Source organism: Macaca nemestrina, chromosome 1 (assembly GCF_043159975.1).
Source record: "Macaca nemestrina isolate mMacNem1 chromosome 1, mMacNem.hap1, whole genome shotgun sequence".
Taxonomy (NCBI): Eukaryota; Metazoa; Chordata; class Mammalia; order Primates; family Cercopithecidae; genus Macaca; species Macaca nemestrina.
In genome coordinates, this window is record NC_092125.1 from 191,234,564 (window position 1) to 191,262,346 (window position 27,783).

The following is a 27,783-nucleotide window of genomic DNA, read 5'->3' on the forward strand; positions in this document are numbered from 1 at the left end:
ATACACAAGAATCCCTAAAATTGTAGGAACAGGTGAAATCAAAACAGAAGAAAACATGGGAGAGAAAAAAAATCTCAGAATTCTATCAAGTCTGCAACATATTTATTTCTTAAAATCCTCAGGGAAATGAGATTTCAGTAGTGGTATTCAGCGTATGCTATTTATTAAGCATGAGGATCATTACCTTTTCCTCCGCATCAGCAACTTTAGATTTCTCCTGAGCCAGCTTTTCCTGTAGGTTGTTCTGTGATTTAATGCTCTGAGTCTGTTTAAGTACTTCCAACTCCAGTTCCTTGATTTTCTGCTGACTCTGCTTACACTCTGCCGTGAGTGAAGAGCACATCTTTGTACTCTCTAATAACTTCTGTTGGGCATGCTTTAGCTCAATCTTTATCTAGAGGTAGAGAATAAGTAAGAGTAATACAAATAAGTGTGGAATGAACGTGAACTAGAATAAGCAGCTTTCAAAGGAGTATAGTCCCCTAAAAGCCAACAAATACCAGTGTCACATGGCTGAGTACCTCTTTAGAGCTGCCATGTGTTAGTAAGAGGTTCCAAAGTTTAGTCAGATGGCAGCTAAACAAAGGAATTTTCCTGAGTTTCTATATATGCATGGTCTAAATGTTTTCCATCCTTTCTTCAATCTAGTCCAAACTGGCTTTCATCCCCACTACCCCAGTGAAACTTTCTGCCAAGGGTACTAACTCTTCATTGCCAAAATAAATCCAATGGACAAGTGACTTCTCAGTAGCATTCTGTGATACCAAACTTTGCTGGTTTTCACTTAGCTCTCTGCTGTTCTTTCTTGGTCTTCTTTGTAGACTCTTCCAATGCTACCCAACATGTGAGTATTATTGGACTCTTCTAGGCCTAGAAAGTGGATGATTTGCTATCCATTTCTATAATTTGAAATGCCATTTTATGCCAATACTTGCCAAAATGAAACTCCTTGATTCTGCCCATATCTCCAAAGTCTTTTTTTCTCTCTTTTCCCAATTTCAGTAAATAATGCCACCATCCAAACTTTTGTGCAGGTCAGTAATCCCTGAGTCTTCCTTTTCCATTATGAACCAATTCCAATCATTTAGCACATGCTGTCACTCTATCCCCACAATACACCTTGCATTAATCCATTTGTGTCTTTTTTTTTGGCACTAACCTAGTCTGGGGCATCATCTCTAGCCTGGGCCATAGCAACTGCCTCTGCACTGGTCCTGCCACTTCCATTTTTACTCTCTTCTAATCTATCCTCTAACGCTGTGGCCAAATTTTCTTTTAAAAACACAAATTGAACTACCTGACAACCCTGCTTAGAATCTTTCAGTGGTCCCTCACTCCAGATCCCACCAGCTTGCCTGGCTTTGTACGCTCTGGCCCTTGTCTATCTCTTTAAATCCATCTTGTTATTTCTCCTTCTCCCACTGTAACTCCTGTCACATTGGTTTGTATTAAGAGTTTCCAATACACCAAACTTTTTCCACACCTCCCTCTGCCAGAAGTGCTTTCCCTTTTCCCTTCTCATTGTATGGTTGCCTGCGTATTCTTCAGGTCTTAGCTTAAATGCCACTTTGCAGGGGGCAATTTTCAGAATCATTTAATCTGAAATGTCCTTACTCATCAGTGTACCACATTTGCTTCATTCATCAAACATATCATGATGTATAATTAAGTATGCATTTATATACCTGTTTATGTCCCCTTTCCCCACTTTAAATTCCAAGAAAGCAGAGATTAGGTTTTTAATTCATTTCTTAATACCAAGGCCTATCAAAGAACCAGAGAGTAGGTGATTAATCAATTATTTACTGAGCAAGTAAATGAATGATATTCTAAAAAATATCAGAACGTAGTGAATGTATACACTGGGCAGGGAAGGCTCATAGACAAAAGTGGTGAGAGAGAATTTACTTTGTTTTAATGGTAGATAGAATTCCCTGGTCTCAAAGCTTTTCAACTGAATTAATAGGGATGATAGCTATAATGTCCTTCATCTGTGCTTTCTCTATATTAACCAATCAGATTATATAAAGTGAATCTAAAAGTTAATTGTGTTCAACCTCTTTGAGCATCAGTTTCTTCATCTGTAATATGGGGATAATAACTACTTACCTCATAGGATAGTTGTGAGGCGGCATTAAATGAGACAAAGCAATTAAAGCCTCAAGAATAGAGCCAGACACATAGGAAACACCTAACAAAAGTTAAGTGTTCCTATTCAATAATTGCTTTTAGACTATCTGCTGCATTTGAAATACAGAGCCGAGGCATATACTAATATTACTGCTTGACATTTGTTAGGCTTTCACATCTATGAAGTGGCTGGGATTGGTATTTTAGCCCATTTTAGAGATAAAAAACTGAATCTCAAATAATTGCCAGATGATAGAACCAAGGTCTGAATATAGATTTTCTGATTCTAATTCAGTACTCTACACTACATTTACTCTAAACTGTGAAATATATGTATTTATTATTTATCTAAAAAGAATACATTAGAGTGGATCAACAAGCTAAAATTTGGTTCTTTGAAAAGTCTAATAAAATAAATATACTTCCAGTGAGACTGATCAAAGAAAAAGCAGCAAGAAAAAAGTAACTAGTATTATAAAAGTGAAATGACCATCATTATATATTTCTCTTCGTTTTTTCAAAAGCTACCTCTGTTAAAATATATATATTTTTTAAAAAGAAGACAAGACGAATAAATTTCTGTAAAACTTTAAATAATTTAAATGAAATGGAAACTTTTTTAGAAAAATAAAATATAACAAAGTTGATGCAAAAAAATAAGAACTTGACTTCTCATAACTATTAAAGAAATGGAACTAGAAATTGAAAACCTACCCAAAAGAAAGCAAAATCAGAAGGCTTTAGGGATGAGTTTTTTGCAATAATTTGAGAAGAAATCATTGTAACTTAATACAAACTTTTCCAGAAGACAGAAAAAGACGGTATATTACCCATTTTATTTTAAGAGGCTAGGATAACCTTGATATCAAAATCTGACAAGGGCATTGCAAGGAAGTGACAGACTAGTCTTACTCCTGAGGAAAGTTGCAAAAATCACAAAGACATATTAGCAAGCCAAATCCAGCACTGTAGGAAAAGAATGATAATTTATGATGAAGTTAGGTTTATCCCAGAAATGCAAAATTGGATTAACATTAGAAAATCAGTCAAAGTAATTCAGCATATTAACAGACTAAATTTTTTTAAAAACCTTCTCAAAATATTCAGAAAAAAATTTATGACATTCAACATGTATTTGTCATAAAACATTGAACAAACTAATGCTAGAAAGCAATTTCCTTAATGTAATAAATAATATCTATTTTTATTTATTTTTCTTTCTTTCTAAAGTACATTTGGATAAAATATCTATTTTTAAAAAGCAATAAAAACATACTAAATGGTGAAATTTGAGAGCTTTTCCTTTGAGACTGGGAATTAGAAAAGGATGCCTACTGTCACCAGTTCTATTCAGCACTGTGCTAGCCAGTAAACAGAACAAGAAAAAAGAATGAAGGGTTTAACATATGAAAAGGAAGAAAGAAAATTGTCTTTAAATGATATGATTACTTGCTAGAAAATCCAAAATAACATATACATACATTGTAAGAATAAAAAAGTATGGGAAAGTTTTTATTAGAAAATGATTAAGTGAATTTTTATACATTGGGAAATAATTAGAAAATGAACATTTTTAAAGTTACCATTTATAATAGTATGGAAAATATCAGCACCTGTGAATATGTCTAACAAAAGATATATAAGAAAATTTAAATATTGAGAGAAATTAAAAACCTAAATACACACACTCTCTTCTTAGAGGATTCAATCTTGCAAAGATTTAAAATCTGCCCAAATTGACCTATAGAGTCAATGTAATTCCAAGTGAAATCCCAAAAGGTTGTGTGTCAATATACATGTGTTCTATGTCAGTTCATGTGAGTATTTGTGTTTAGCTTAACAAACTGATTATAAAACTTATATAGGAACCCCAAAGTCCAGGAATAGCCCAGATACCCCAGAAAATAAGAACAAGGTAAAAAGACTTGCTCTATCAAATGTTAATATTTATATAAAGCTAAAATAATCATGATAGCATAGTATTGGCACAAGGGCAGACAAATAAACAATGGAGCAGAATAGGGAGCTCAAAAATATACCACAATAGGCTGGGCACGGTGGCTCACGCCTGTAATCCCACACTTTGGGAGGCTGAGGTGGGCAGATCACCTGAAGTCAAGAGTTCGAGGCCAGCCTGGCCAATATGGTGAAACCCCATATCTACTAAAAATACAAAAAAATTAGCCAGGCATAGTGGTGTGTGCCTGTAATCCCAGCTATTTGGGAGGCCGAGGCAGGAGAACTGCTTGAACCCAGGAGGCAGATGTTGCAGTGGGCCAAAATCATGCCACTGTACTCCAGTCTGTGTGACAGAGTGAGACTCCATCTCAAAAACAAATACATACATACATACATACATAAATATTAATGTAGTATAGCTTTATGACTTTGAAGTAGTAAGATATTTATTAAATCAGACCCCAAAATCACTAGTTATAATGAAAAATAATGATCATTAAAATTCAAAACTTTGATTCATCAAAAGACATATAAGGAGAATGAAAATGCAAGTCACAGAGTCAATGTTTCTAATACATACCTGATAAAGGGTTAATGTATTTAAAAAGCCTCTATAAATTAAAGAAAAAATTAAAATGAGAGAAACCCCAAACAAATATGAACAAAATCTTGAACAAGCACTTCACAAAATAGAAATTCAAATGCCAATTAAATGTATAAAAAGCTGCTCAAACTTGTTTGCAAACAGGCAAATGCACACTAAAACCACAAGGAACTCCTGCTATACATGTATACTAGGTTTGCAAAAATTTTAACGTCTGACAGTTCCAAGAGTTGGTGAGGATGTAGAGCAATGGGAACCTTCAGACACTGTTGGCAGAAGACTTTAGAAGGAGTTGAAGTAATACATATCCTACGATGAAATAATTCCACTCCCAATCTCTTCCTAGAGGAGTGTGTACTTATGGACATCAGGACACATGTGCATGAATGTTCATTGCAGCACTCTTTAAAAAGTAGAAACATTACTCAGTTCTATTCATATATCTTGCTACTCAGGAAAGAATCTGATATTCATTGACTGAACATATCTGAAATAATGTGCTGTTATACCCTCTGTTCAAAGGCAAAGCTCTTTCAGTAAAAGCTGCTCAAGTATGTAGAGTGCTTAGCTTATGAAACTTCATTTCCTCATTTTGCATTAATTTTTGAAGACCAGAAATGCCATTTCCAAAAATGTTAGTGGACACATAAAAATGGTCAAAGCTTTGTTAAACAGAATGAAATGAATGTATGTAGAAGTAAAGAAATTAAACCCTGGCCGGGCGTGGTGGCTCACGCCTGTAATCCCAGCACTTTGGGAGGCCGAGGTGGGCGGATCACGAGGTCAGGAGTTCGAGACCATCCTGGCTAACACGGTGAAACCCCGTCTCTACTAAAAAATACAAAATATTAGCCGGGCGCAGTGGCAGGTGCCTGTAGTCCCAGCTACACGGGAGGCTGAGGCAGGAGAATGGCATGAACCTGAGAGGCGGAGCTTGCAGTGAGCAGAGATCACACCACTGCACTCCAGCCTGGGCCACAGAGCCAGACTCCGTCTCAAAAAAAAAAAAAAAAAAGAAATTAAACCCTAAGGGCAAAATGCCTTAATATCATTGGTGGATCAATGTAGGTCAACAGGAAAAAATGTAATAAGCTTATCTCATTGATGTTACCAAAAAGAAATTCTCAATCAAGGTTTAATACACTTCCTGTTTTTCCAGTAAAAACCCATTTCCCACCTTGCCATTCTAAAACAGCTCACCTTCTGTCTCATTTTTTTTTTCTCATTTTATTTTGGAGGGTTGGTACAACTTTTGAAATTTCAATGATAAGAACAAATCTTAGCTGTTGACTTCTTCTCAAAAGGCACTCTAACCTTTAGAAAGCCTAGAAGTTTCATTTTTCAAGAATAATCTTATTATGAAAAAAGTAAGACACAGACAATGAATAGATAAGAAACAAATCAAAGAAAAAGAAGAAATCAAGTGTTCTGAAATATTCGGTAAATTGAGTTTGTTCAAGATTAAGAAACCTAAACTTCTCATTGTAAATAGAAAGGGTACAAGTCCTTTCATGATATATTGTCTATTTACTCTTGGGCCTGTGATCAGAGTCAACACTTAGGGTTTTGGTGATGCTGGTAATGGTGAAATAAGACAACACTGGGGCAAACACTGTTACGGCCAATGACCTATGCATCCAAGGCAGCTTCTTCAGCTTCAAGTTGGGACAGTCAAGCACCAAGAAGAGGATCTACAACAGCGTCTTGGTATTGGTGGTAACAGAGTAGCAATCTGCCTGAGGCTCTGCAAGCCTATAACATTCTTTTTAACATCCCCAAGCTGGAAACATGTAAAATGTCCATAAGCCATAGAAAAAATAAATAACGTATGGCTTTTTTTTTTTTTTACAATAGAATACTAATATTGCAAAGAAAATGAATGAACAATGGCTATACACTATAACATGAATGAATCTTGCAGACAAAGTTATAAGGCAAACACAAGGTACAAATATTGATTATATTTTTGAAATATGAAAAATAGGGAAGACAACTATATTGTGTGGGATTATAAATAGTTGATAAAACTATAAAGTAAAGCAAGAGAGTTATTACCAAAATTAGTGGTTACTACTGGGGTGGTAAGGTGATGGGATTATGATGGGGACAAGGTGTGCAGGGGCCACTAGTGTGCTGGCATTGTTCTATTTCTTGTCCTGGGTAGTGTTTAGATGTTTATTTACTTTATGATAATTAGGTAAACTGTATGTTTTATGCATTTTCTAAGTGTTATATTTTATAATACAATGATTTAAAAAGCAATAAATTAGTATTTTGTTTTTTTTTAAAAGAAAAAGTGATATTTTAATTTTTATTTATTTCTTTTTTCTTTTCTTTTTTTTTTTTTTTGAGACAGGACCTCATTCTATTACCCAGGCTGGAGTGCAGTGGTGTGATCATAGCTCACTGCAACTTCAAATCCCTGGGCTCAAGCAATCCTCTTGCCTTGGCCTCCCAAAGCCCTAGGACTGTAGGCTTGAGCCACTGCACCCAGTAAATATTTTTATTTATTTTTAAAATTTTTAATTAATTAATTAATTTTATTTTAAAATTATACTTTAAGTTATGGGATACATGTGCAGAACGTGCAGGTTTGTTACATATGCATGCATGTGCCATGTTGGTTTGCTGCACCCATCAACCTGTCATCTACATGGGGTATTTCACCTAATGCTATCCCTCCCCTTGTCCCCCACCCACTGACAGGCCCCGGTGTGTGATGTTCCCCTCCCTGTGCCCATGTGTTCTCATTGTTTAACTCTCACTTATGAGTGAGAACACGCAGTGTTTGGTTTTCTGTTCCTGTGTTAGTTTGCTGAGAATGATGGTTTCCAGTTTCATCCATGTCCCTGCAAAGGATATGAACTCATCCTTTTTTATGGCTGCACAGTATTCCATGGTATATATGTGCCACATTTTATTTATCCAGTCTATCACTGATGGACATTTGGGTTGGTTCCAAGTCTTTGCTACTGTGAATAGTGCTGCAATAAACATACGTGTGCATGTGTCTTTATAGTAGAATGATTTATAATCCTTTAGGTATATACCCAGTAATGGGATTGCTGGGTCAAATTGTATTTCTGGTTCTAGATCCTTGAGGAATCGCCACACTGTCTTCCACAATGGTTGAACTAGTTTATACTCACAACAACAGTGTAAAAGTGTTCCTATTTCTCCACATCCTCGCCAGCATCTGTTGTTTCCTGACTTTTTAATGATCACCATTCTAACTGGCATGAGATGGTATCTCACTGTGGTTTTGATTTGCATTTCTCTAATGACCAGTGATGATGAGCTTTTTTCATGTTTGCTGGCTGCATAAATGTCTTATTTTGAGAAGCGTCTGTTCATATCCGTCACCCACTTTTTGATGGGGTTGTTTTTTTCTTCTAAATGTTTTTAAGTTCCTTGTAGATTCTGGATATTAACCCTTTGTCAGATGGATAGATTGCAAAAATTTTCTCCCATTCTGTAGGTTGCCTGTTCACTCTGATGATAGTTTCTTTTGCTGTACAGAAGCTCTTTAGTTTAAAAAATATGGAATGCTTCACAAATTTGCGTGTCATCCTTGCGCAGGGGCCATGCTAATCTTCTCTATATCATTCCAGTTTTAGTATATGTGCTGCTGAAGCGAAATTTTTATTTCTTAATCAGTCTCATAAGTAGGCCTAACAGTAGCTAGAGACTCAAGTATGATAATTTGAATGGAATTTTTTTTTTTTTTTGAGACAGATTCTCGCTCTGTTGCCCAGGATGGACTGCAGTGGCCTGATCACGGCTCACTGCAACCTCTGCCTCCTGGGTTCAAGCAATTCTCATGTCTCAGTCTCCCGAGAAGCTGGGACTATAAGCATGTGCTACCATACCCGGCTAACTTTTTTTTTTATTTTTTTTTGTAATTTTTAATAGAGATGGGGTTTCACCATGTTAGCCAGGCTGGTCTCAAACTCCTGAGCACTTTAAGTGATCTGCTCACCTCAGCCCTGCAAAGTGCTAGGATTATAGGTGTCAGCCACTGCACTGGCCTTGAGTAGATTTTTAAAAGTGAGTCCTAAGTTTGTAAAGCTGAGGTTCCAAAATGACCCAAATTGAGGAGGGGTATAATATGGAAAGATGTCTACACAGGAAAGAGAGGAACAGACTTGAGTTTAAGTTCTGACTACAATTTGTTAGCTTTGCAATTTTGAACAGTTTCCTCATCCATAAAGTGCTCACCCTTTAGGGTTGTGAGGCTGTTCATAAGAGACAAAGTGAACAGGCTGGACCCAGTGGCTCACACCTGTAATCCCAGCACTTTAGGAAGCTAAGCCGGGAGGATCACCTGAGGTCAGGAGTTCAAGACCAGCCTGGCCAACATGGTGAAACCCTGCCTCTACTAAAAATACAAACATTATCTGGGTGTGGTGACATGTGCCTGTAATCCCAGCAACTCAGGAGGCTGAGGCAGGAGAATCTCTTGAACCTAGGAGGTGGAGCTTGCAGTGAGCAGAGATCACGCCACTGCACTTCAGCATGGGCGACAGAGCGAGACTTCGTCTCAGAAACAAACAAACGAAAAGAGATAAAGTGGACAAACTTTCAATAAAGGATACTCATCATATATAACTTTCTTAGGTGCCTGGCCTAAGGAGCTAATCAAGAGGCTGATGTCTTATTCCTAAATGGCCAATAATTTGTCTCACCACAGAGATTAAAATAGATAAAAAACTTCTTTTTTTTTTTTTTTAATTTACTGCATGCTCTTTACAAACAGTGAAAAATAAAAATCTTCTCTTGTTACCAAGCTATCATTTATCCATCCCTGAAAGACTGTTCATTAATCCAATAAATATTTATAGGGTACCAATCATATGTAAGGCATTATAATCTGTGTAGTTATGGCCATTGTTCCTTAAGAAATATGTAGTATTGTTAGAATATGTTCCGAGTTGGACAGTTAAAATGATCTAAGAAATGCCCTTGAAGGGAAAGTGAAAGACTGTCTTATGAAAACATGTGATAAAGATTTAGAATTTAATTTAAAACTACAAAGGCTTGAAGGAATGTGAACAGTCTTCAAAAACTCATGAAGGGTGAGGACAGGGAAGAGATTTATTCAAATAATTCTGGAATACTAGAACTCCCTTAGAAGGCCTTCCTTGAAGTTTGGGATAAATGGATATTTGTTTTCCTCTATATCTCCCCTACTAGACTGTAAGCTCTTGAAAAGTAGGTACCTTTCTTATCCATGTTTATGTCACTTTTCAAATAAGATCATTTTATCCCGCTAGACCAGTGTGGGCAAACTTTTCTCATAAAGGGTCAGGTAGTAAATATTTTAGACCGTGTGGGTCACGTGGTTTCATCACAACTATCAAAACTGTTACTGTAGCACAAAAGCAGCCATAATATATAAACAGACAGATACGGCTGCCAATAAAACTTTATTTATAAAAACAGAAGGCAGACAGAATTTGACCTACATGCCAAAGTTTGCTGACCCCTGCACCATGGGTATAAGGATTGTGTCTATTGTGCCTACCATTAAACTCTCAGTGTCTATAAGATTGCATATGAATATTGAATGTTGAATTTTAGAACCTTCAATAGAGGCTTATAGAAACTAAGTCCTTAATATACATATTTACAGAATCGAACCATAATTAAGAGGAAGTACTATTTTACATGGAGATTAATTTTAAACATTTATGTGGTTCAAAAAATTTAGTTGAATCTGTGTATGGCAGTTCTACATAGATTATTTTTAAACAAGCATTTGGGAGATGTTGCCTTAACTATTTCATGCTATTGTATTAGGAAGAACAACTTTGCTCTCCCATGGATTGTACCTTAGTGCAGTTGAGATCTGATTGAACCAATAATAATGGATACATCTAATAGGGATAAATAAGTCTAGTGATACACAGGGCAGGACAACCGGGGTTTAGGGCTCAGGTCACTGAAGTTTAGTAAGTACTAAAAATATTAGTGTTTTCAGAAGATTATGTAATGTAATGCCTTTTTCTATTTACAGGTTGATAATATACACATTCTTTCTTTGCAGGGAAAAGTTAAAGGAGGAAGTTACCAGATAGCTCACATTGTCCACACATTTGTGGAGCCTATCATGAATTATCAAGTAGAGGAACTTAAATTCGTTTATTCCCAGGGCCAACTGAAACCCTTCCATAAAGCATGTGCCCACAAAAGTTACCTTAATGTTTTCTTCCTGAAGTAAGCTATTATGTTGCTTTAAGTCCAAGTTCTTCCCTCGTTCATATCGAAGCTCATTTTCAGCTGAGTTGCATAGAATCTGGAGCCGATGCAAATTCTGGTGAAGTTGTTGTACTTCCCCTTGCTGGTTGTATTTTAGTTTATCTCCAGATGACGGATACTAAAGCAAACATTTTAAAAGAGAAAAAACAGACAATTGGAAAGAATATTGGTAAAACATGGGTTCAAGTTGTCAGAACCAGAATCGTCAGAATGTGATTATTCACATGTAAATGTTTTTGGAATTAGCTTATCTACAACAAACTACTCTTTTACATTTATGGATAGTTGATACATATTCATATAATACCTGTTAGAGTGAAAATAACAATAAAATTATATTAACAAAAGCAGTAGGCACAGACAACTTACCTTATTTTTCATATCAATGATAGAAGCACAATTTTAGAGTAAAACACATTTAAAATGGGAAGTTCAAAGAGTCTATATGTTAAGAAGTAGAGTGTGAATGTGTGTGTGTGTGTCTGTGTGTGTGTGGTGTCCGTTGGCAAAAGGAAAGAGGAAACTTAGTAAGAGACCTTAAGTTTCTAGTCTTCCTCATCACTTTATTTCCCGATGATTCTTCTCCCATAAAACACATTATTTCAAGGCTGAATAATATTGCATCGTGTGCACACACACACACCACTTCTGCAGATCTCTCTTTGACACACTGGTTTCAAATCCCTTGGATATACACCTGGAAGTGGAATTGCTGGATCATATGGGTAGCTCTATGTTTAATTTTTTGAGGAACCTCCATACAGCTTTCCATATTGGCTGTACTAATTTACATTCCCACCCACAGTGTCAAAGTGTTCTATTTTTTCCATATCCTTGCCAACACTTACCTTTTGTCTTTTTGATAAAAACCATTCTAATAGATGTGAGGTGATATTTCATTGTGGTTTTAATTTGCTTTCCCTAATAATTCACAACATTGAACATTTTTTCACATACCTGTTGGCCTTTTGTATGCCTTCTTTTGAGAAAAGTCTATTTGCATCTTTTGCCTATTTTTAAATTGGATTATTTGTTTTCTTGCTATTGAGTTGAGTTCCTTATATATTTTGGATATTAACCCCTTATCAGATGTATGATCTACAAATATTTTTGCCCATTCTGTAGGTTGTCTCTTTACTCTGTTGATTGTTTCCTTTGCTGTGCAGAAGCTTTTTAACTTGACACAACCCTATTTGTCTATTTTTGCTTTTAGAGTCACATCCAAAAATTCTTTGCAAAGAAAAATGCGAAACATTTTCCATAAGTGTCAATCAATGGATGAATGGAAAAGAAAATATAGTATACACACACACAACACACACATGTACAATGCAAAACTGTTCAGCCTTTATAAGGACAGAAATCCTGTCATTTGTCATAACATGAATGAACTTGGAGAGCATTATGCTAAGCGAAATAAGCCAGGCACAGAAAGACAAATACTGCATGATCTCACATATACGTGGACTCTAAAAAGTTGAACTCATAAAGCTGAACTCACAGAAGCAGCAAGTAGAATGGTGGTTGCGAGGCTGGGGAGGGGAGGCATGGAATGGGAAGATGCAGTCAAAGGGTGCAAAGTTTCAGATAGACAGGATAAATTTTGGATATGTATTATATAGCATAGTGACTATACTTAATAATAATGTGCTGTATACTTGAAAATTGTTAGAAGAGTAGATCTTAAATGTTCTCACCACAAAAAAGTATGTGAGATGATAGACATGTAACTTAGCTTGATTTAATCATTTCACAATGTATACATAAATCAAAACATCTGGTTGTACACGACAAATACACAACATTTGTCAATAATCCTGAATAGGCTGGGCATGGTGGCTCACGCCTGCAATCCCAGCACTTTGGGAGGCTGAGGTGGATGGATCACCTGAGGTCAGGAGTTCAAGACCAGCCTGGCCAACATGGTGAAACCCTTAGCTGGGCGTGGTGGCACGCACCAGTAGTCCCAGCTACTTGGGAGGCTGAGGCATGAGAATTGCTTGAACCCAAGGGGTTGCAGTGAGCCAAGATCATGCCATTGCACTTCAGTCTGAGTGACAGAGAGAGACTCTGTCTCAAAAAAAACCAAAAAAAGTCCTGAACAAAGCTGTAAAAAAAGCATATGTATCAAACACCAGCAATACACTTTCCTATCAGGCTTCTCCAGTGAAATAAGAGAATAGTCATTTGGATTTTCTACAAAAGGTAGGCACAAGTAGGTATGCTGAATAGATAAACAATTCAATCTTATACAATTCAGTAGATAAGATATTCTTAGAGTTTCCTTAGTCCTGGTCCAGTATGCTCCTGTCTACAACTTTCTAAAAAGCCCATATCATTATTTTAGTTTTATCTTGCTTATGTCCCTAAAGTAACACAGAAGCCCTCAAGTCCTGTTAGCTCTTCAATTCCTACTTTGGTTTAGCTAGAAAGGCAATCTAAATACAATCTGCTTTTCTTTGAGCTGCAAGACTCTAAGATCCCTAGAAAAAAAAATCTTCAATGGGTTATAATGTAATTATGAAATTTTTTTTTTTTTTTTTTTTTTGAGACAGAGTCTAGCTTTGTCGCCCAGGCTGGAATGCAGTGGTGTGATCTCAGCTCACTGCAACCTCTGCCTCCTGGCTTCAAGCAATTCTCCTGCCTCAGCCTGTTGAGTAGCTGGGATTACAGATGCGCGCTACCATGCCCAGCTAATGTTTGTATTTTCAGTAGAGATAGGGTTTCACCATGTTGGTCAGGCTGGTCTCCAACTTCTGACCTCATGTGATCCACCTGCCTCAGCCTCCCAAAGTGCTGGGATTACAGGCATGAGCCACAGTGCCCAGCCACTTTTTTTTTTTTTTTAACTTCTTCTAAAAAAATCCCCAGGATACATATGCAGAATGTGCAGGTTTGTTACATAGGTATACGTGTGCCATGGTGGTTTGCTGCACCTATTGACCCATCCTCTAAGTTCCCTCCCCTCACCCCCTACCCCCAACAGGTCCTGGTGTGTGTTGTTCCCCTCTCTGTGTCGATGTGTTCTCAATGTTCAACTCCCTCTCATGATTGAGAGAACATGTGGTGTTTGGTTTTCTGTTCCTGTGTTAGTTTGCTGAGGATGATGGCTTCCAGCTTCATCCATGTCCCTGCAAAGGACATGATCTCATTCCTTTTTATGGCTGCAAAGTATTCCATGGTGTATATGTACTATATTTCCTTTATCCAGTCTATCATTGATGAGCATTTGAGTTGGTTCCATGTCTTTGCTATTGTAAACAGTGCTGCAATAAACATACGTGTGCATATGTCTTTACAGTAAAATGATTTATATTTCTTTGGGTATATACCCAGTAATGGGATTGTTGGGTCAAATTGTATTTCTGCTTCTAGATCCTTGAGGAATTGCCATGCTGTCTTCCACAATGGTTGAACTAATTTACATTCCCATCAACAGTGTAAAAGCATTCCTATTTCTCCACAGCCTCACCAGCATCTATTGTTTCCTGACTTTTTAATAATCGCCACTCTGACTGGCATGAGATGGTATCTCATTTTGGTTTTGATTTGCATTTCTCTGATGATCAGTGATGTTGAGCTGTTTTTCATATGTTTGTTGGCCATGTAAATGTCTTCTTTTGAGAAGTGTCTGTTCATATCCTTCACCCACTTTTTGATGGGGTTGTTTTTTCTTGTAAATATGTTTAAGTTCCTTGTAAATTCTGGATATTAGACCTTTGTCAGATAGGTAGATTGCAAAACTTTTCTCCCTTTCTGTAGGTTGCCTGTTCACTCTAATGATAGTTTCTTTTGCTGTGCAGAAGCTCTTTAGTTTAATTAGATCTCATTTGTCAATTTTGGCTTTTGTTGCAATTGCTTTTGGCATTTTTGTCATGAAGTCTTTGCCCATGGCTATGTCCTGAATAGTATTGCCTAGGTTTTCTTCTAGGGTTATTGTGGTTTTGAGTTTTACATTTAAGTCTTTAATCCATCTTGAGTTAATTTTTGTTTAAGGTACAGGGAAGGGGTTCAGTTTCATTTTTCTGCATATGGCTAGCCAGTTTTCCCAGCACCATTTACTGAATAGGCGATCCTTTCCCCATTGCTTGTTTTTGTCAGGTTTGTCAAAGATAAGATGGTTGTAGATGGGTGGTGTTATTTCTGAGGTCTCTATTCTGCTCCATTGGTCTATATTTCTGTTTTGGTACCAGTACCATGCTGTTTTGGTTACTGTAGCCTTGTAGTATAGTTTGAAGTCAGGTGGCGTGATGCCTCCAGTTTTGTTCTTTTTGCTTAGGATTGTCTTGGCTATATGGGGTCTTCTTTGATTCCATATGAAATTTAAAATAGTTTTTTTTCTAACTCTGTGAAGAATATCAATGGTAGTTTGATGGGAATAGCATTGCATCTATAAATTACTTTGGTCAGTATGGCCATTTTCATGATATTGATTCTTGCTATCCATTAGGATGGAAAGTTTTTCCATTTGTTTGTGTCCTCTCTTATTTCCTTGAGTGGTGGTTTGTAGTTCTCCTTGAAGAGGTCCTTCACATCCCTTGTTAGCTGTATTCCTAGGTATTCTCTTTGTAGTGATTGTGAGTGGGAGTTCATTCATGATTTGACTCTCTGCTTGCCTATTGTTGGTGTAAAGGAATGCTTGTGATTTTTGCACGTTGATTTTGTATCCTGAGACTGCTGAAGTTGCTTATCAGTTCAAGAAGTTTTTGGGCTAAGATGATGGGTTTTTCTAAATATAAAATCATGTCATCTACAGAGATAACTTGACTTCCTCTCTTTCTATCTGAATACCCTTTATTTCTTTCTCTTGCCTGACTGCCCTGGCCAGAACTTCCAATACTATATTGAATAGGTGTGGTGAGAGAGGGCATCCTTGTCTTGTACTGGTTTTCAAAGGGAATGCTTCCAGCTTTTGCCCATTCAATATTATATTGGCTGTGAGTTGGTCATAAATAGCTCTTTATTATTTTGAGATATGTTCCATCAATACCTAGGTTATGGAGAGTTTTTAACATGAAGGGATGTTGAATTTTATCAAAGGCCTTTTCTGCATCTATTGAGATAATCATGTGTTTTTGTCTTTGGTTCTGTTTATGTGATGGATTATATTTATTCATTTGTGTATGTTGAACCAGCCTTGCATCCCAGAGATGAAGCTGACTTAATTGTGGTGGATAAGTTTTTTGATGTGCTGCTGGATTCGGTTTGCCAGTATTTTATTGAGGATTTTTGCATCGATGTCATCAGGGATATTGGCCTGAAGTTTTCTTGTTTTGTTGTGTCTCTTCATGATTTTGGTATCAGAATGATGCTGGCTTCATAAAATGAGTTAGGGAGGAGTCCCTCCTTTTCAATTGTTTGGAATCGTTTCAGAAGGAATGGTACCAGCTCCTTTTTGTATTTCTGGCAGAGTTCAGCTGTGAATCTGTTTGGTCCTGGGCTCTTTTTTTTTTGGTAGACTATTAATTACTGCCTCAATTTCAGAGCTTGTTATTGGTCTATTCAGGGATTCAACTTCTTCCTGGTTTAGTCTTGGTAGGGTGTATGCGACCAGGAATTTATCCATTTCTTCTAGATTTTCTAGTTTATTTGCATAGAGGTGTTTATAGTATTCTCTGATGGTAGTTTGTATTTCTGTGGGGTCAATGGTGATTTGATGCTTATCTCCCTTCTTCTTTATTAGTCTAGCTAGTGCTCTATCTATTTTGTTAATTTTTTCAAAAAACCAACTCCTGGATTGGGTACAGTGGCTCACGCCTGTAATAACAGCACTTGGGAGGCCAAGGTGGGCGGATCACGAGGTCAGGAGTTTGAGACCAGCCTGACCAGCATGATGAAACTCTCTCTACTAAAAATACAAAAAATTAGCCAGGCATGGTGGTGCGTGCCTATAATCCCAGCTACTTGGGAGACTGAGGCAGGAAAATCACTTGAACTCAGGAGGCAGAGGTTGCAGTGAGCTGAGATCATGCTACTGCACTCCAACCTCGGCGATACAGCAAGACTCTGACTCAAAAACAACAACAACAACAGCTCCAGGATTCGCTGATTTTTTGGAGAGTTTTTCATGTTTCTAGCTCCTTAAACTCTTCTTTGATCTTAGTTATTTCTTGTCTTCTGCTAGCTTTTGGATTAGTTTGCTCTTGCCTCTCTAGCTCTTTTAATTGTGATGTTAGGGTGTCGATTTGAGATCTTTCTAGCCTTCTTATGTGGGCATTTAGTGGTATAAATTTCTCTCTTACCACTGCTTTAGCTGTGTCCCAGAGATTCTGGTACATTGTCTCTTTGTTCTCATTGGTTTCAAACAACTTCTTGATTTCTGCTTTAATTTCATTATTTACCAAGGAGTCATTCAGGAGCAGGTTGTTCAATTTCCATGAAATTGTGTGGTTTTGAGTAAGTTTCTTAATCCTGAGTTCTAATTTGATTGCACTGTGGTCTCAGAGACCATTTGTTATGATTTCAGTTCTTCTGCATTTGCTGAGGAGTGTTTTACTTCCAATTATGTGGTCGATTTTAGAGTAAGTGCTATGTGGCACTGAAAAGAATGTATATTCTGTTGATTTGGGGTAGAAAGTTCTGTAGACATCTACTAGGTCCATTAGATCCAGAGCGGAGTTCAAGTTCTGAATATCCTTGTTAATTTTCTGTCTCATGGATCTGTCTAATACTGATAGTGGGGTGTTAAAGTCTCCCACTATTATTGTGTGGGAGTCTAAGTCTCTTTGTAGGTCTCTAAGAACTTGTTTTATGATTCTGAGTGCTCCTGTATTGGTTGCGTATATATTTAAAATAGTTAGCTCTTCTTGTTGAATTGTTCCCTTTACCATTATGTAATGCCCTCCTTTGTCTTTTTTTGATCTTTGTTGGTTTAAAGTCTGTTTTGTCAGAGACAAGGATTGCAATCCCTGCTTTTTCTGGCTTTCCATTTGCTTTGTATATTTTCCTCCCTCCCTTTATTTTGAGCCTGTGTATGTCTTTGCATGTAAGATGGGTCTCCTGAACATAGCACACCAATGGGTCTTGACTCCTAATCCAATTTGCCAGTCTGTGTCTGTTAACTGGGGCATTTAGCCCATTTACATTTAAGGTTAGTATTGTTATGTGTGAATCTCATCCTGTTATCATGATGCTATTTGATTATTTTGTGCACTAGTTGATACAGTTTCTTCATAGTGTCATTGGTCTTTATATTTTGGTGTGTTTTTGCAGTGGCTGGTACCGGTTTTTCCTTTTCATATTTAGTGCTTCTTTCAGGAGTTCTTGCAGGGCAGGCCTGGTGGTAATGAAATCCCTCAGCATTTGCTTGTCTGGAAAGGATTTTATTTCTCCTTTGCTTATGAAGCTTAGTTTTGCTGGATATGAAATTCTGGGTCAAAAATTCTTTTCTTAAAGAATGTTGAATATTGGCCCCTAATCTCTTCTAGCTTGTAGAGTTTCTGCTGAGAGATCCACTCGTAAACAGATAGGCTTCCCTTTGTAGGTAACCTGGCCTTTCTCTCTGGCTTTGCTTTTTTCCTTCATTTTTTCCAGTTTTTTCCAGTTTTTCCTTCATTTCAACTTTGGAGAATCTGATGATTATGTGTCTTGGAGTTGATCTTCTCGTGGAGTATCTTAAGGGTGTTCTCTGTATTTCCTAAATTTGCATGTTGGCCTTTCTTGCTAGGTTGAGGAAGTTCTCCTGAATAATATCCTGAAGTGTGTTTTCCAGCTTATTTCCGGTCTCCCTGGCTCCTTCTTGTACTCCAATCAATCGTAGCAGAACCGTCACTTTGGAATTAGATAAGTGTGTGTTTCAATCCTGAATCTACTACTTATCAGTGGGTGATCCTGGAAAGATTACTTCATCTTCTACTTCAATTCCCTCATCTTAAGATGTGGATAATAAGGATTACTGCTGGATGGGGTGATGAGTTAGTAAGATAACACATGCAAGCACTTAGCACAATGTCTGGCACTTAACAAGCACCCAATAATGTTACCCATTACTGTTGATGCTTCCTAACTTTCCTTTAACTATCTTCATTTCCCATCTGCAAACAACCTGGAATGCCTTGATCACCATTCTACCTTCTTGTTTAACCATTATGTAACAGCTTTTAACAATTAATCCATAATCAACAGTCTATAGGTTAACATACCAAAACAGAGATACTGTATACAAGAGATGCACCCCAGTTTTACCAAGGGGACAAAGGCCCAAAAGTTTTAGCTTCTTTTGAAGGATGGAAAAACCAGAACAGTAGTTCTTCTCATCTACATTTTCCAGTTCAGTCACTCTGCCAGAGTAGAAATGCAAATTATTTTTCAAGAAAGTCAACTGTTGGAGCAGCTAGCTACTAGACAAGCAGCCAACAAGAGTCTCTATTTTTTTTCCCACCATATGATCCTGGTAGAAAGTTACTGCAGAGCATATACACTCAATCAGGTTACTAGGAACCACCTAAAAGAGCAAGGTAAGTACACAGGGGTCTTTTGTTTTTTTTCTCAATCAACAGATCTATTAAGCCAATTACCCTTTCTTAGTCTTCATTTATTCGTCTATAAATTAAAGACATAAGACCAGATGATGCCTAACATCTTTTCCATCTTAAGGAATTACAAATTCCTTAAGAATTAAAATAAAACAAATTGGAACTAGCCTTAACTATCCTAATTTTATCAGTTTTTAATATTTTAAAAATTTAAATATTTTATTATTTATATATTTTAATATATTTAATATAAACAAAGTATTTTATTTAAAATATTTAATATAAATAAAGTATTTTATTTAATATATTTAATATAAATAAAATATTTTATTTAATTATTTAAATATTTTATTGTTTAAAATTTTTAACATTTTATTTTAATAAAATAAACATTAAGTACAAATGAACTTCATAAAATACTGGTCCCAATGACAAGTTCTTTCCTACTGTGGCAATAGGGTGAAGACTACTGGCTAAGAAAATATTTGATAATCTTTGTGATCACAGTGTTCAGCTTCTGCTCAAGCCTCCGACACTGGCCAATGTCCACTGACCAATGTCTATCTGGAGCTGTAAAAGTAATCTCTTCTTAAATATTTGATGTCGTGTTCCCCTTTGGTCTTCTGAACAAATTCAGTGACTCCTTTTCCTTTCACAGGTGTATCTAAATCTCCTTATAGGTATATATTTTCCCTGTTTACTGTGACTTCTCTAGTTTTCAAACTCTGTATCTGAATCCTTTCAAATATATTTTTAACTTCCTTTATTGCTCCTCTTTCTTTTTCTAAATGTATACTTGAATCACTTTTCAAATGTATATTATCAGCCTTCTGCAGTAGGATTACTTATGAGTACAAAGGCCTCCCTTCTGTGGATCTCAAAATAATTTCTGGAAAGGTGTATGTAGGGAAATCTTAATTTGTATAAGAGAGAACCTGTAAAATTGAGGTATAAGAACCAAAATGTGGCTGTAGTCACTCTTTTTATTTTTCCTACAGGCAGATCCCTAGTAAAATAGCAAAAGCCATAATTAAAATAATAAAATGTCTGTCGTCTTTTCCTCACTAAAATGAAGTACTCTGTCTACTAGGCTACATATCAGAAATGGAAAACGTGGTGTATCCCACCATCCCCAATCCCATCTGGCTAGGGCAGATGTCAACAGTCAATCAGCAATTTTCCTGCTGAGCTTAGATGGAGTTTACGAACATTTTATAATAAAGGGCATCAACTGATGGATTTAGTTCAGATTTTACTTGCTATTTTGTTATTATTCAGGCCATGGTTATAATATTGCTCACACATATATATGATAACTCAAAGAGTGTACCTGGATTGTTTGCAATACAAAAGATAAATGCTTAAGGGGACGGATACCCCATTCTCCATATGTGATTTTTATGTATTGTATACCTGTATCAAAACATCTCATGTATCCCATAAATACACATCCCTACTATGTACCTACAAAAATAAAAAAACCATATATATGAAAGATGGTATTTAAAATGATGCTGATACTCACAGCCAATCAGAGGAAACAAACCCAGTCAGGGTGTGTGTTTATAGCACCTACCTGGGCACCACTGTCATCTGAACTATCCCCAGAGCTCTGAGACTGAAGGAGGCTCTGATTTATACGGCTCAGCTCTTCTCTAAGCCTCACAACTTCCTCAGGCTTCATGGTCAACCGCTGTTCTTTTTCTTCATCTTTCATATCTTGATTCTGTTGTGAGCCCTCCTCCTTCTGTCCCTCTCTTGGAAAACTGCCCTCCTTTACTGACTCCTCTGGAATTTCCTTCTGCTTTCTTTCTCCTAATTTGGGACTTGGTGCAAATATAAAAATACAATCTATCAAAATGCTTATTATAGTAGTAGAATTGGGAGAAAAAAAGCTACAAGTCAAGACAGTATTGCAAACAAGATTTTCAACCTGAATTCTATAGCACAGCAGTCATCTTATTCTTAAAAATAAACTTTAAAAACATAAGTCAGTCAGGCACAGTGGTTCACGCCTGTAATCCCAGCACTTTGGAAGGCCGAGGTGGGCGGATCACCTGAGGTCAGGATACTGAAGACCAGCCTGGCCAACATGGTGAAACCCCATCTCTACTAAAAATACAAAAATTAGCCATGCGTGGTGGTGTACGCCTGTAGTCCTAGCTACTCAGGAGGCTGAGACATGAGAATCGCTTAAGCCCAGGAAGTGCAGGTTGCAGTGAGTCAAGATTGTGCTACTGCACTCCAGCCTGGGTGACAGAGTGAGACTCTGTCTCAAAAAATAAAAAATAAAAGAAAACCCACAAATGAGTCATATTTTTTACTTACACTCAGGGAGATGACCCATCATAGGTTTTCATTTATAGCCAAACCACCAGTTTAAATGAGTTTTATGCTTTTTCAACTTTTAGTATGGCACTGAGCAGACACAGGTTATAATGATTTTAATAAGCACTGGCCACTTTGGCAGGCACTAGGGCTTCAGGAGGACATGATCTCTGTCCCAAGGAGCTTACAATTTAGTGAGAAATGAGTAGTAAGTAATACAAGGCCTGATGGATGAGTAGGTACAAGCTAAACAAATGTAAAGGGAGGAAGGAGTGTGTATGTACTTGCATGTATGTATGGATGTTGGGGAGGGTGGGTGTTGGTATAAATGAGAACATGAACAAGCAAAGGTGTTCCAAAATGATTTAATAAATAAGATATGTAAAACCCCGAAGTAAAAGAGAGAAGGTGCTTTAGAAAGATTATTTAGACGCCATGTGGCAGGGAAGCCATTTGACAGACTGTTGTAATAATCCATGTAATAAATAACAATAAATAAAACTATGATGAATTCTGGAGATATTTAAAAGACAGTATTGATAAGGTTTGTCATTTATTGGATGTGGCAGGTAAGGGAGAAAAATGAATCATCATGACACCAGGATTTCTGACTTGGGCAAATGGGCAAGTGGATGGTAGACCAACATGGGGGAATGTGGCCATAGACTGACTACAGAGATGTCTGTGGTGAGGATACAGACACAGAAGAATGTGAGCAGAAACACTGGGATTGGATAAAATGAACCAGGGAGAAGGGGGAAAGTAAGAGGAGGCAGATCATCCTAGAGAGAAGCCTAAAAACTTGTAAGGAACAAGCAGAGGAGGTGAAAGCCACAGAAACCAAGAGGAGAGAATGCACCTTCAATGGTTAGAGAGTGTAGATGACAAGGAGAATGAACACAAATATGCTGGTTTTATTTTTATTCCCTCAATCTTAAATTTTGTTTTGAGTACCTTGAAACCTAGCACAGCATGCTTCATAGATTATAGCTGGTGATCAGATTCTTCCAGAAAGCAATTTGGCAGTACAGATCAAGAGCCATGGCTGGGTGTGGTGGCTCACGCCTGTAATCCCAGCACTTTGGGAGGCGAGGTGGGCAGATCGCCTGAGGTCAGGAGTTCGAGACCAGCCTGGTCAACATGGCAAAACCCTGTCTCTACTAAAAATACAAAAATTAGCCAGGTGTGGTGGTGCATACCAGTAGTCCCAGTTACTTGGGAGGCTGAGGCAGGAGAATCTCTTGGACCCAGGAGGCAGAAGTTGCAGTGAGACGAAATTGCACTACTGCACTCCAGCCTGGACGACAGAGGGAAACTTTGTCACCACACACACACACAAAAAGTCATAAAAATGTTCATACTCTTTGAATAATTGCATCTGAATGAATTTACTGCAATAAAATAATTCATAAGAAGAAAAAAGATGACTACAATAATGCTCATACTAAACAGATATGGAAATGGCTAAAAGAATTAAAGATGCTTCAACTTAAAAGTGACCTCAAGAGTATTCATAAACATGAAAACTACTTATCAAAGTAAAATTGTGGCACAAAAACCAATAAACATATATGTATTCATGTGTGTATGTACATACATATATACACACTATGGGAAAATGTCTAGAAAAAGCTGGAAAGGAACAGGGAGAAAAATTGTATCTAGGGAGTGCTTTATTCCTTTTAAAATTCCTCTAATACTATAAAGAAAATAATTAAATATTTTATTTTGAATTTAGCAGTTTTAAAAAGACAATATATTCAAATGATGCAAAACAGTATGAGATAAAGGGTAAAATGCCTTAAATTTTTTTTTTATAAAACAACAATGAAAGTTTCCATCATTTATAAACCCCTTTCCGTTTCTTATATCCAGTGGAAGCTAGACACACATTAAGACTGGGAAAATGCAAATGTATACCGTGTGTGTGTGTGTGTGTGTGTGTGTGTGTGTGTGTGTGGAGTCTCACTCTGTCACCCAGTCTAGAGTGTGGTGGGGCGATTATAGCTCACTGCAGCCTTGAACTCCCAGGCTCAAACAATCCTCCTGCCTCAGCCTCCTGAGTTGCTTGGATTACAGGTGTAAGCCACTGTACCAGTAGTTTCATATTTGTTTTAAATGGAGAAAATGGACTTTTTCTTTGAAAAAGATGAAGTAGACACACTTTCCCCCTATTTTTACCATTAAGTACAACTAAAAACCCTGAACATTATATATAAAACAAACATTAAAAGACTTCGAAAGGTGGAGAGAAGAAAGCAGACCAGCTAGGGAACTCAAGACCCAAGGAATGACATGACTGTGAGTTTCCTGGGTGTTCTTTTTGCCTCACAGATCCCTGAGTTGGAGCTGAAGAAGACAGCAACCCAGACAATGTCAACAAGCACAAGCAAAAACAGCAACAACAACAACACCAACAAAAGTCTGCCATCTTTAGCCAAAGCACCAGAAAAGGCCAAGGAAGAAACACAATTTTGGACAACACCTACCTACTCCAGCTGAACATCACAGAAAAAACTGTGGCTTCACCTCCACTCATGCCAGCAAAGCCCAAATTGGGAGCCTAGATTTCCACCCTCACCAGGCTGTAATAAGGGATTCCAATTCCTCGACTGGGGTGGTGTCAGAGAAGGTCAAGTAGGCACAAGGGACTTTTATCCCTGCCGGATAGTAAAGAGCTCCCCTACCCTGCAGTGTGAGGGGAGACCAGGTGGTGAGTTTGGAATTCCAACCCACGTGGAAGTGAGGAGGCACACTTCTCCCTTTCCACTGGGGTGGTGTCAGAGGAGGCCACCACCTAGCACAATAAGCCACCCCCACCCACCTGCCTTGTGGTATCAGTGGTAGCCCAGTGAAGAGAAGTCGCAAGGCATTCCTCCCCTTCTCAGCCAGGTGCTGTAAGTGGAGGCTACTGGACAACAGGAACTCCCACCCTCACCAGCTGTAATAAGGAATGCTTCCTTCTGCAATTACCTCAAAATAATTTTTAAAAATCTTTTCATTTAAAGTATATTTTTCCATTTAAAAAATGGAAAATCCATGAACTGGTCCTTTAAGTTTAATATATATGAAGGTGCTTCATTTGTCACATTAAGAAGAATGAATGACTTTATAAAGACCAGACTTAACCAGACCAATTTAATTTCCTTATAGAAGAACACAAGTGGCCTTTGTTATGTTTCCATAGTTTAAAGATAAGGTTTAAGTGTCCCTCCTCTTTGGTGGGTCCATGAGATGTGCCTGTACAGCCACATTCAGAGCACATGGCAGTCAAGGAGTTTTCCCTGACTTGGAAGGAATGAGCAGTGCTCTCCAGGATACAATTTTGGGCTAATGCCATTTTACATTTTTATTAATGGGCTGGATAAACAAATTGCATTCACATGAATCAGTTAATTAGTAAATTAAGGAGAACTAGCAACACCTGGGAATACAGGGATTTAATATTTAAGTGATATTGATTCAACAGGACAAGAATCCATGAAAATAAATGCTCCCCAAAAAGAACAGAATTTGGCTAGGTATAGTGGCTCATGCTTGTAATCCCAGCACTTCGGGAGGCCAAAGTGGGAGGATCACTTGAGCCCAAGAGTTCGAGACCAGCCTGGGCAACATAGGGAAAGCCCCATTTCTACAAAAAAATTTTAAAAATTAACTGGGTGTGATGGTATGTGCCTATGTGCCTGTAGTCCCAGCTACTCAGGAGGCTGAGGTGGAAGGATCACTTGAACCCAGGAGGTCGATGTTGTAGTAAGCTGTGATGGCACCACTGCACTCCAGCCTGGATGACAGAGCAAGATCCAGTCACACACACACACACACACACACATAACAGAATTTATCCTTCAAAAGGTATAAGAGAAAATGTGTATACTTAGAAACCAAAGGAAGGCTGAACAGATTTTTTAAAAGTAATACCTAATAGTATGTATTACTTTACTATTATGTTCACATAATAACAGTATTGCATTAAAGTTGTGTGGGCAAAAGCAGACTATCAGCCAAAAAATTATATGGAGTTGAGAACATGTCCTATAGCCAGCACATCTGCATCTTAGGAACTGGAAAACCCACCATGACTCTCAAATTTTTGCTTCCTCCTGTTGCAGTTCTTAAGTTTCAATTGGAAGGGTTTATTACCTAGTTCTTATTGAAACACCTCCCTTCTCCCCGCTTCTGCTTTTTTACATCATTCAATACTTTTGCAATTGTCACCAGTCTTCAGCTGGTGGGAGATATCTAGGCAGCATCCCTATCCTATTCCTTTTCTAGTAGCATACATGCATAGCAGTCTCAAACATATACAGATTCAAGAAAGAGCACAGTACAGTAGAAACCATGAGCGCTAGTCCTGTATCTTCCACCTACTATTTACGTAACCTTCCACAAGGCAGAATCACTCAGAGTCTCAATCTCTTCATTTGCAAGATGCCCTTTCCTTTCTCATAAGCTTTTTGGGATCTTTTGAAGTAAAATGTAAAAGCATTTTGAAAACCTACAAGTATAAGATATCATTAAAGTGAATTAAAGCCTAGTAGAACAGAATAGGGGTGGCTAATGATGAAACTTTGTTCCCACAGAGGAAGAAACAGATTCAGTCATTTATTTGTCAAATATATGTTGAATATCAATTATATGACAAGCACTACTCCATATACTAAGAATTCAAAAGGGTGATCAACACAGCCAGGTCTGTGCCCTCACAGAGCCTACATCTAGAGGAGGACAAAAAACAAACATGCAAACTAATAAGATAATTACAGACTATAAGAAGTCACAAACAAGGTGACATGGTAGAGTATTTGGAAAGTAGGAGTTACGATTTTCCTAGACATAGCAGTTAGGAATTACCACTCTGAGAGGCAGTTAGCCACATGAAAAGCTGGGGGAAGACTATTCTGAACAGGGGAAACTTTTAGTGCAAAGGTCCTGAAGCAGGAACGTGCTTTAAAAGTTGGAGGATCTAAAAGGCAGCAAGATGAGGAGGAGGGAGGTAGAGGCCAAGTCATGGAGGGCCTTATAGGTCATGGTAAGGGTTTAGATTTTGAGTGCAATAGGAAGCCATGGAGAGGGTTTTAAGAGAGAGAACAATATTATTCGATTTGCATTTTAAAAAGACCATTTGGTTACTCCACGGAGAATGGATTGGGAGGAGGGTATGGAAGCAGGGAGGCCAATTAGGAAGATACATAACAGTCCTGATGAGTGATATCAGTGCTATGGAGTAGGGTAATAACAGTGGAAATATAGATAGAAGTGAACAGATTCAATATTTTATGTTTTCATTGCAGAAGTGACAGAATGTGTTGGTGGAACAGATGTGGGGAAGAATCAAAGGTGACTCCTAGGTTTTGGCTTCATCAGCTGTGTGAATGGAGGGGCTATTCACTGAACAGATTGGACTGGGGAAGAAATAGTTTGGAAGAGGAGGAAAAATACATTGGTAGTCTGTGGAGGAGACAGAAAGTCAACATCATCAAGTTGAACTTGAAATTAAAATGGACTTGAACACTTATCAAACAATTCTTGATAAAAGTAGTAAGGATGCAATGAAATAGTGAATGAGAGTGTGTTGGAAAGAACAAAGCTCATGAAGGTCAAGGGAAGCCACCAGCTGTTCTGGCCCAGGCACAGGTTGAGATTAGCTGGGTTCTATAAGCTTGGGGCTGCCATCGGAATTCCAACTTTGGATTCAGTTGCAAGATACTGCAATCATACACCCATTGTACACAGTAGGAGTAGGGGGAAAATTTCATTTATTCAAATATTTTGTGAGTACCTACTATGTGTCAGGCATTGTTCTAGACACTGGAGACATAGTCAAGAACAAGAGAGGCTGGGCTTAGAAGAGTTCCTCCCACCTTACCTCTCATGTTATACATATAGAGAGATTGAGCCCTAAGCAATTTTTCAGCACCATAAAGCTCATTTTCTGAGAAAGTGACCTAGAACGCAAGTGTCCCAAGACCTTCTTGCCCTTAGGATATTTGTGACTACATCCTCTCCAAAGTGGATAAAGTAGTACTTCTC

The 27,783-nt window shown here is 37.6% G+C and overlaps 1 protein-coding gene and 1 non-coding gene across 24 annotated transcripts in view; both read right to left on the bottom strand.

The window, feature by feature from the left end:
- Window positions 1-27,783, bottom strand: part of LOC105494842 (coiled-coil domain containing 30) — a 196,325-nt gene that overhangs the window by 83,191 nt on the left and 85,351 nt on the right. For 20 of the 23 annotated variants that reach the window (XR_011622195.1, XM_071094870.1, XM_071094867.1 and 17 more), the window contains 3 exons: window positions 21,002-21,251; window positions 10,890-11,069; window positions 185-394 (listed from right to left, as the gene is read on the bottom strand). Coding sequence is in view for 22 of the 23 variants with exons in the window: in XM_071094870.1 (XP_070950971.1) it covers window positions 185-394; window positions 10,890-11,069; window positions 21,002-21,251 (640 nt within the window). In the remaining variant the exon portion in view is untranslated. The remainder of the gene's footprint in view (window positions 1-184; window positions 395-10,889; window positions 11,070-21,001; window positions 21,252-27,783) is intronic. The other 3 variants (XM_071094908.1, XM_071094912.1, XM_071094911.1) reach the window with 1 other exon arrangement.
- On the bottom strand, window positions 8,228-8,330 carry LOC112429086 (U6 spliceosomal RNA). Its single transcript, XR_003021215.2, has one exon. It is a non-coding gene; the product is annotated as a U6 spliceosomal RNA (small nuclear RNA).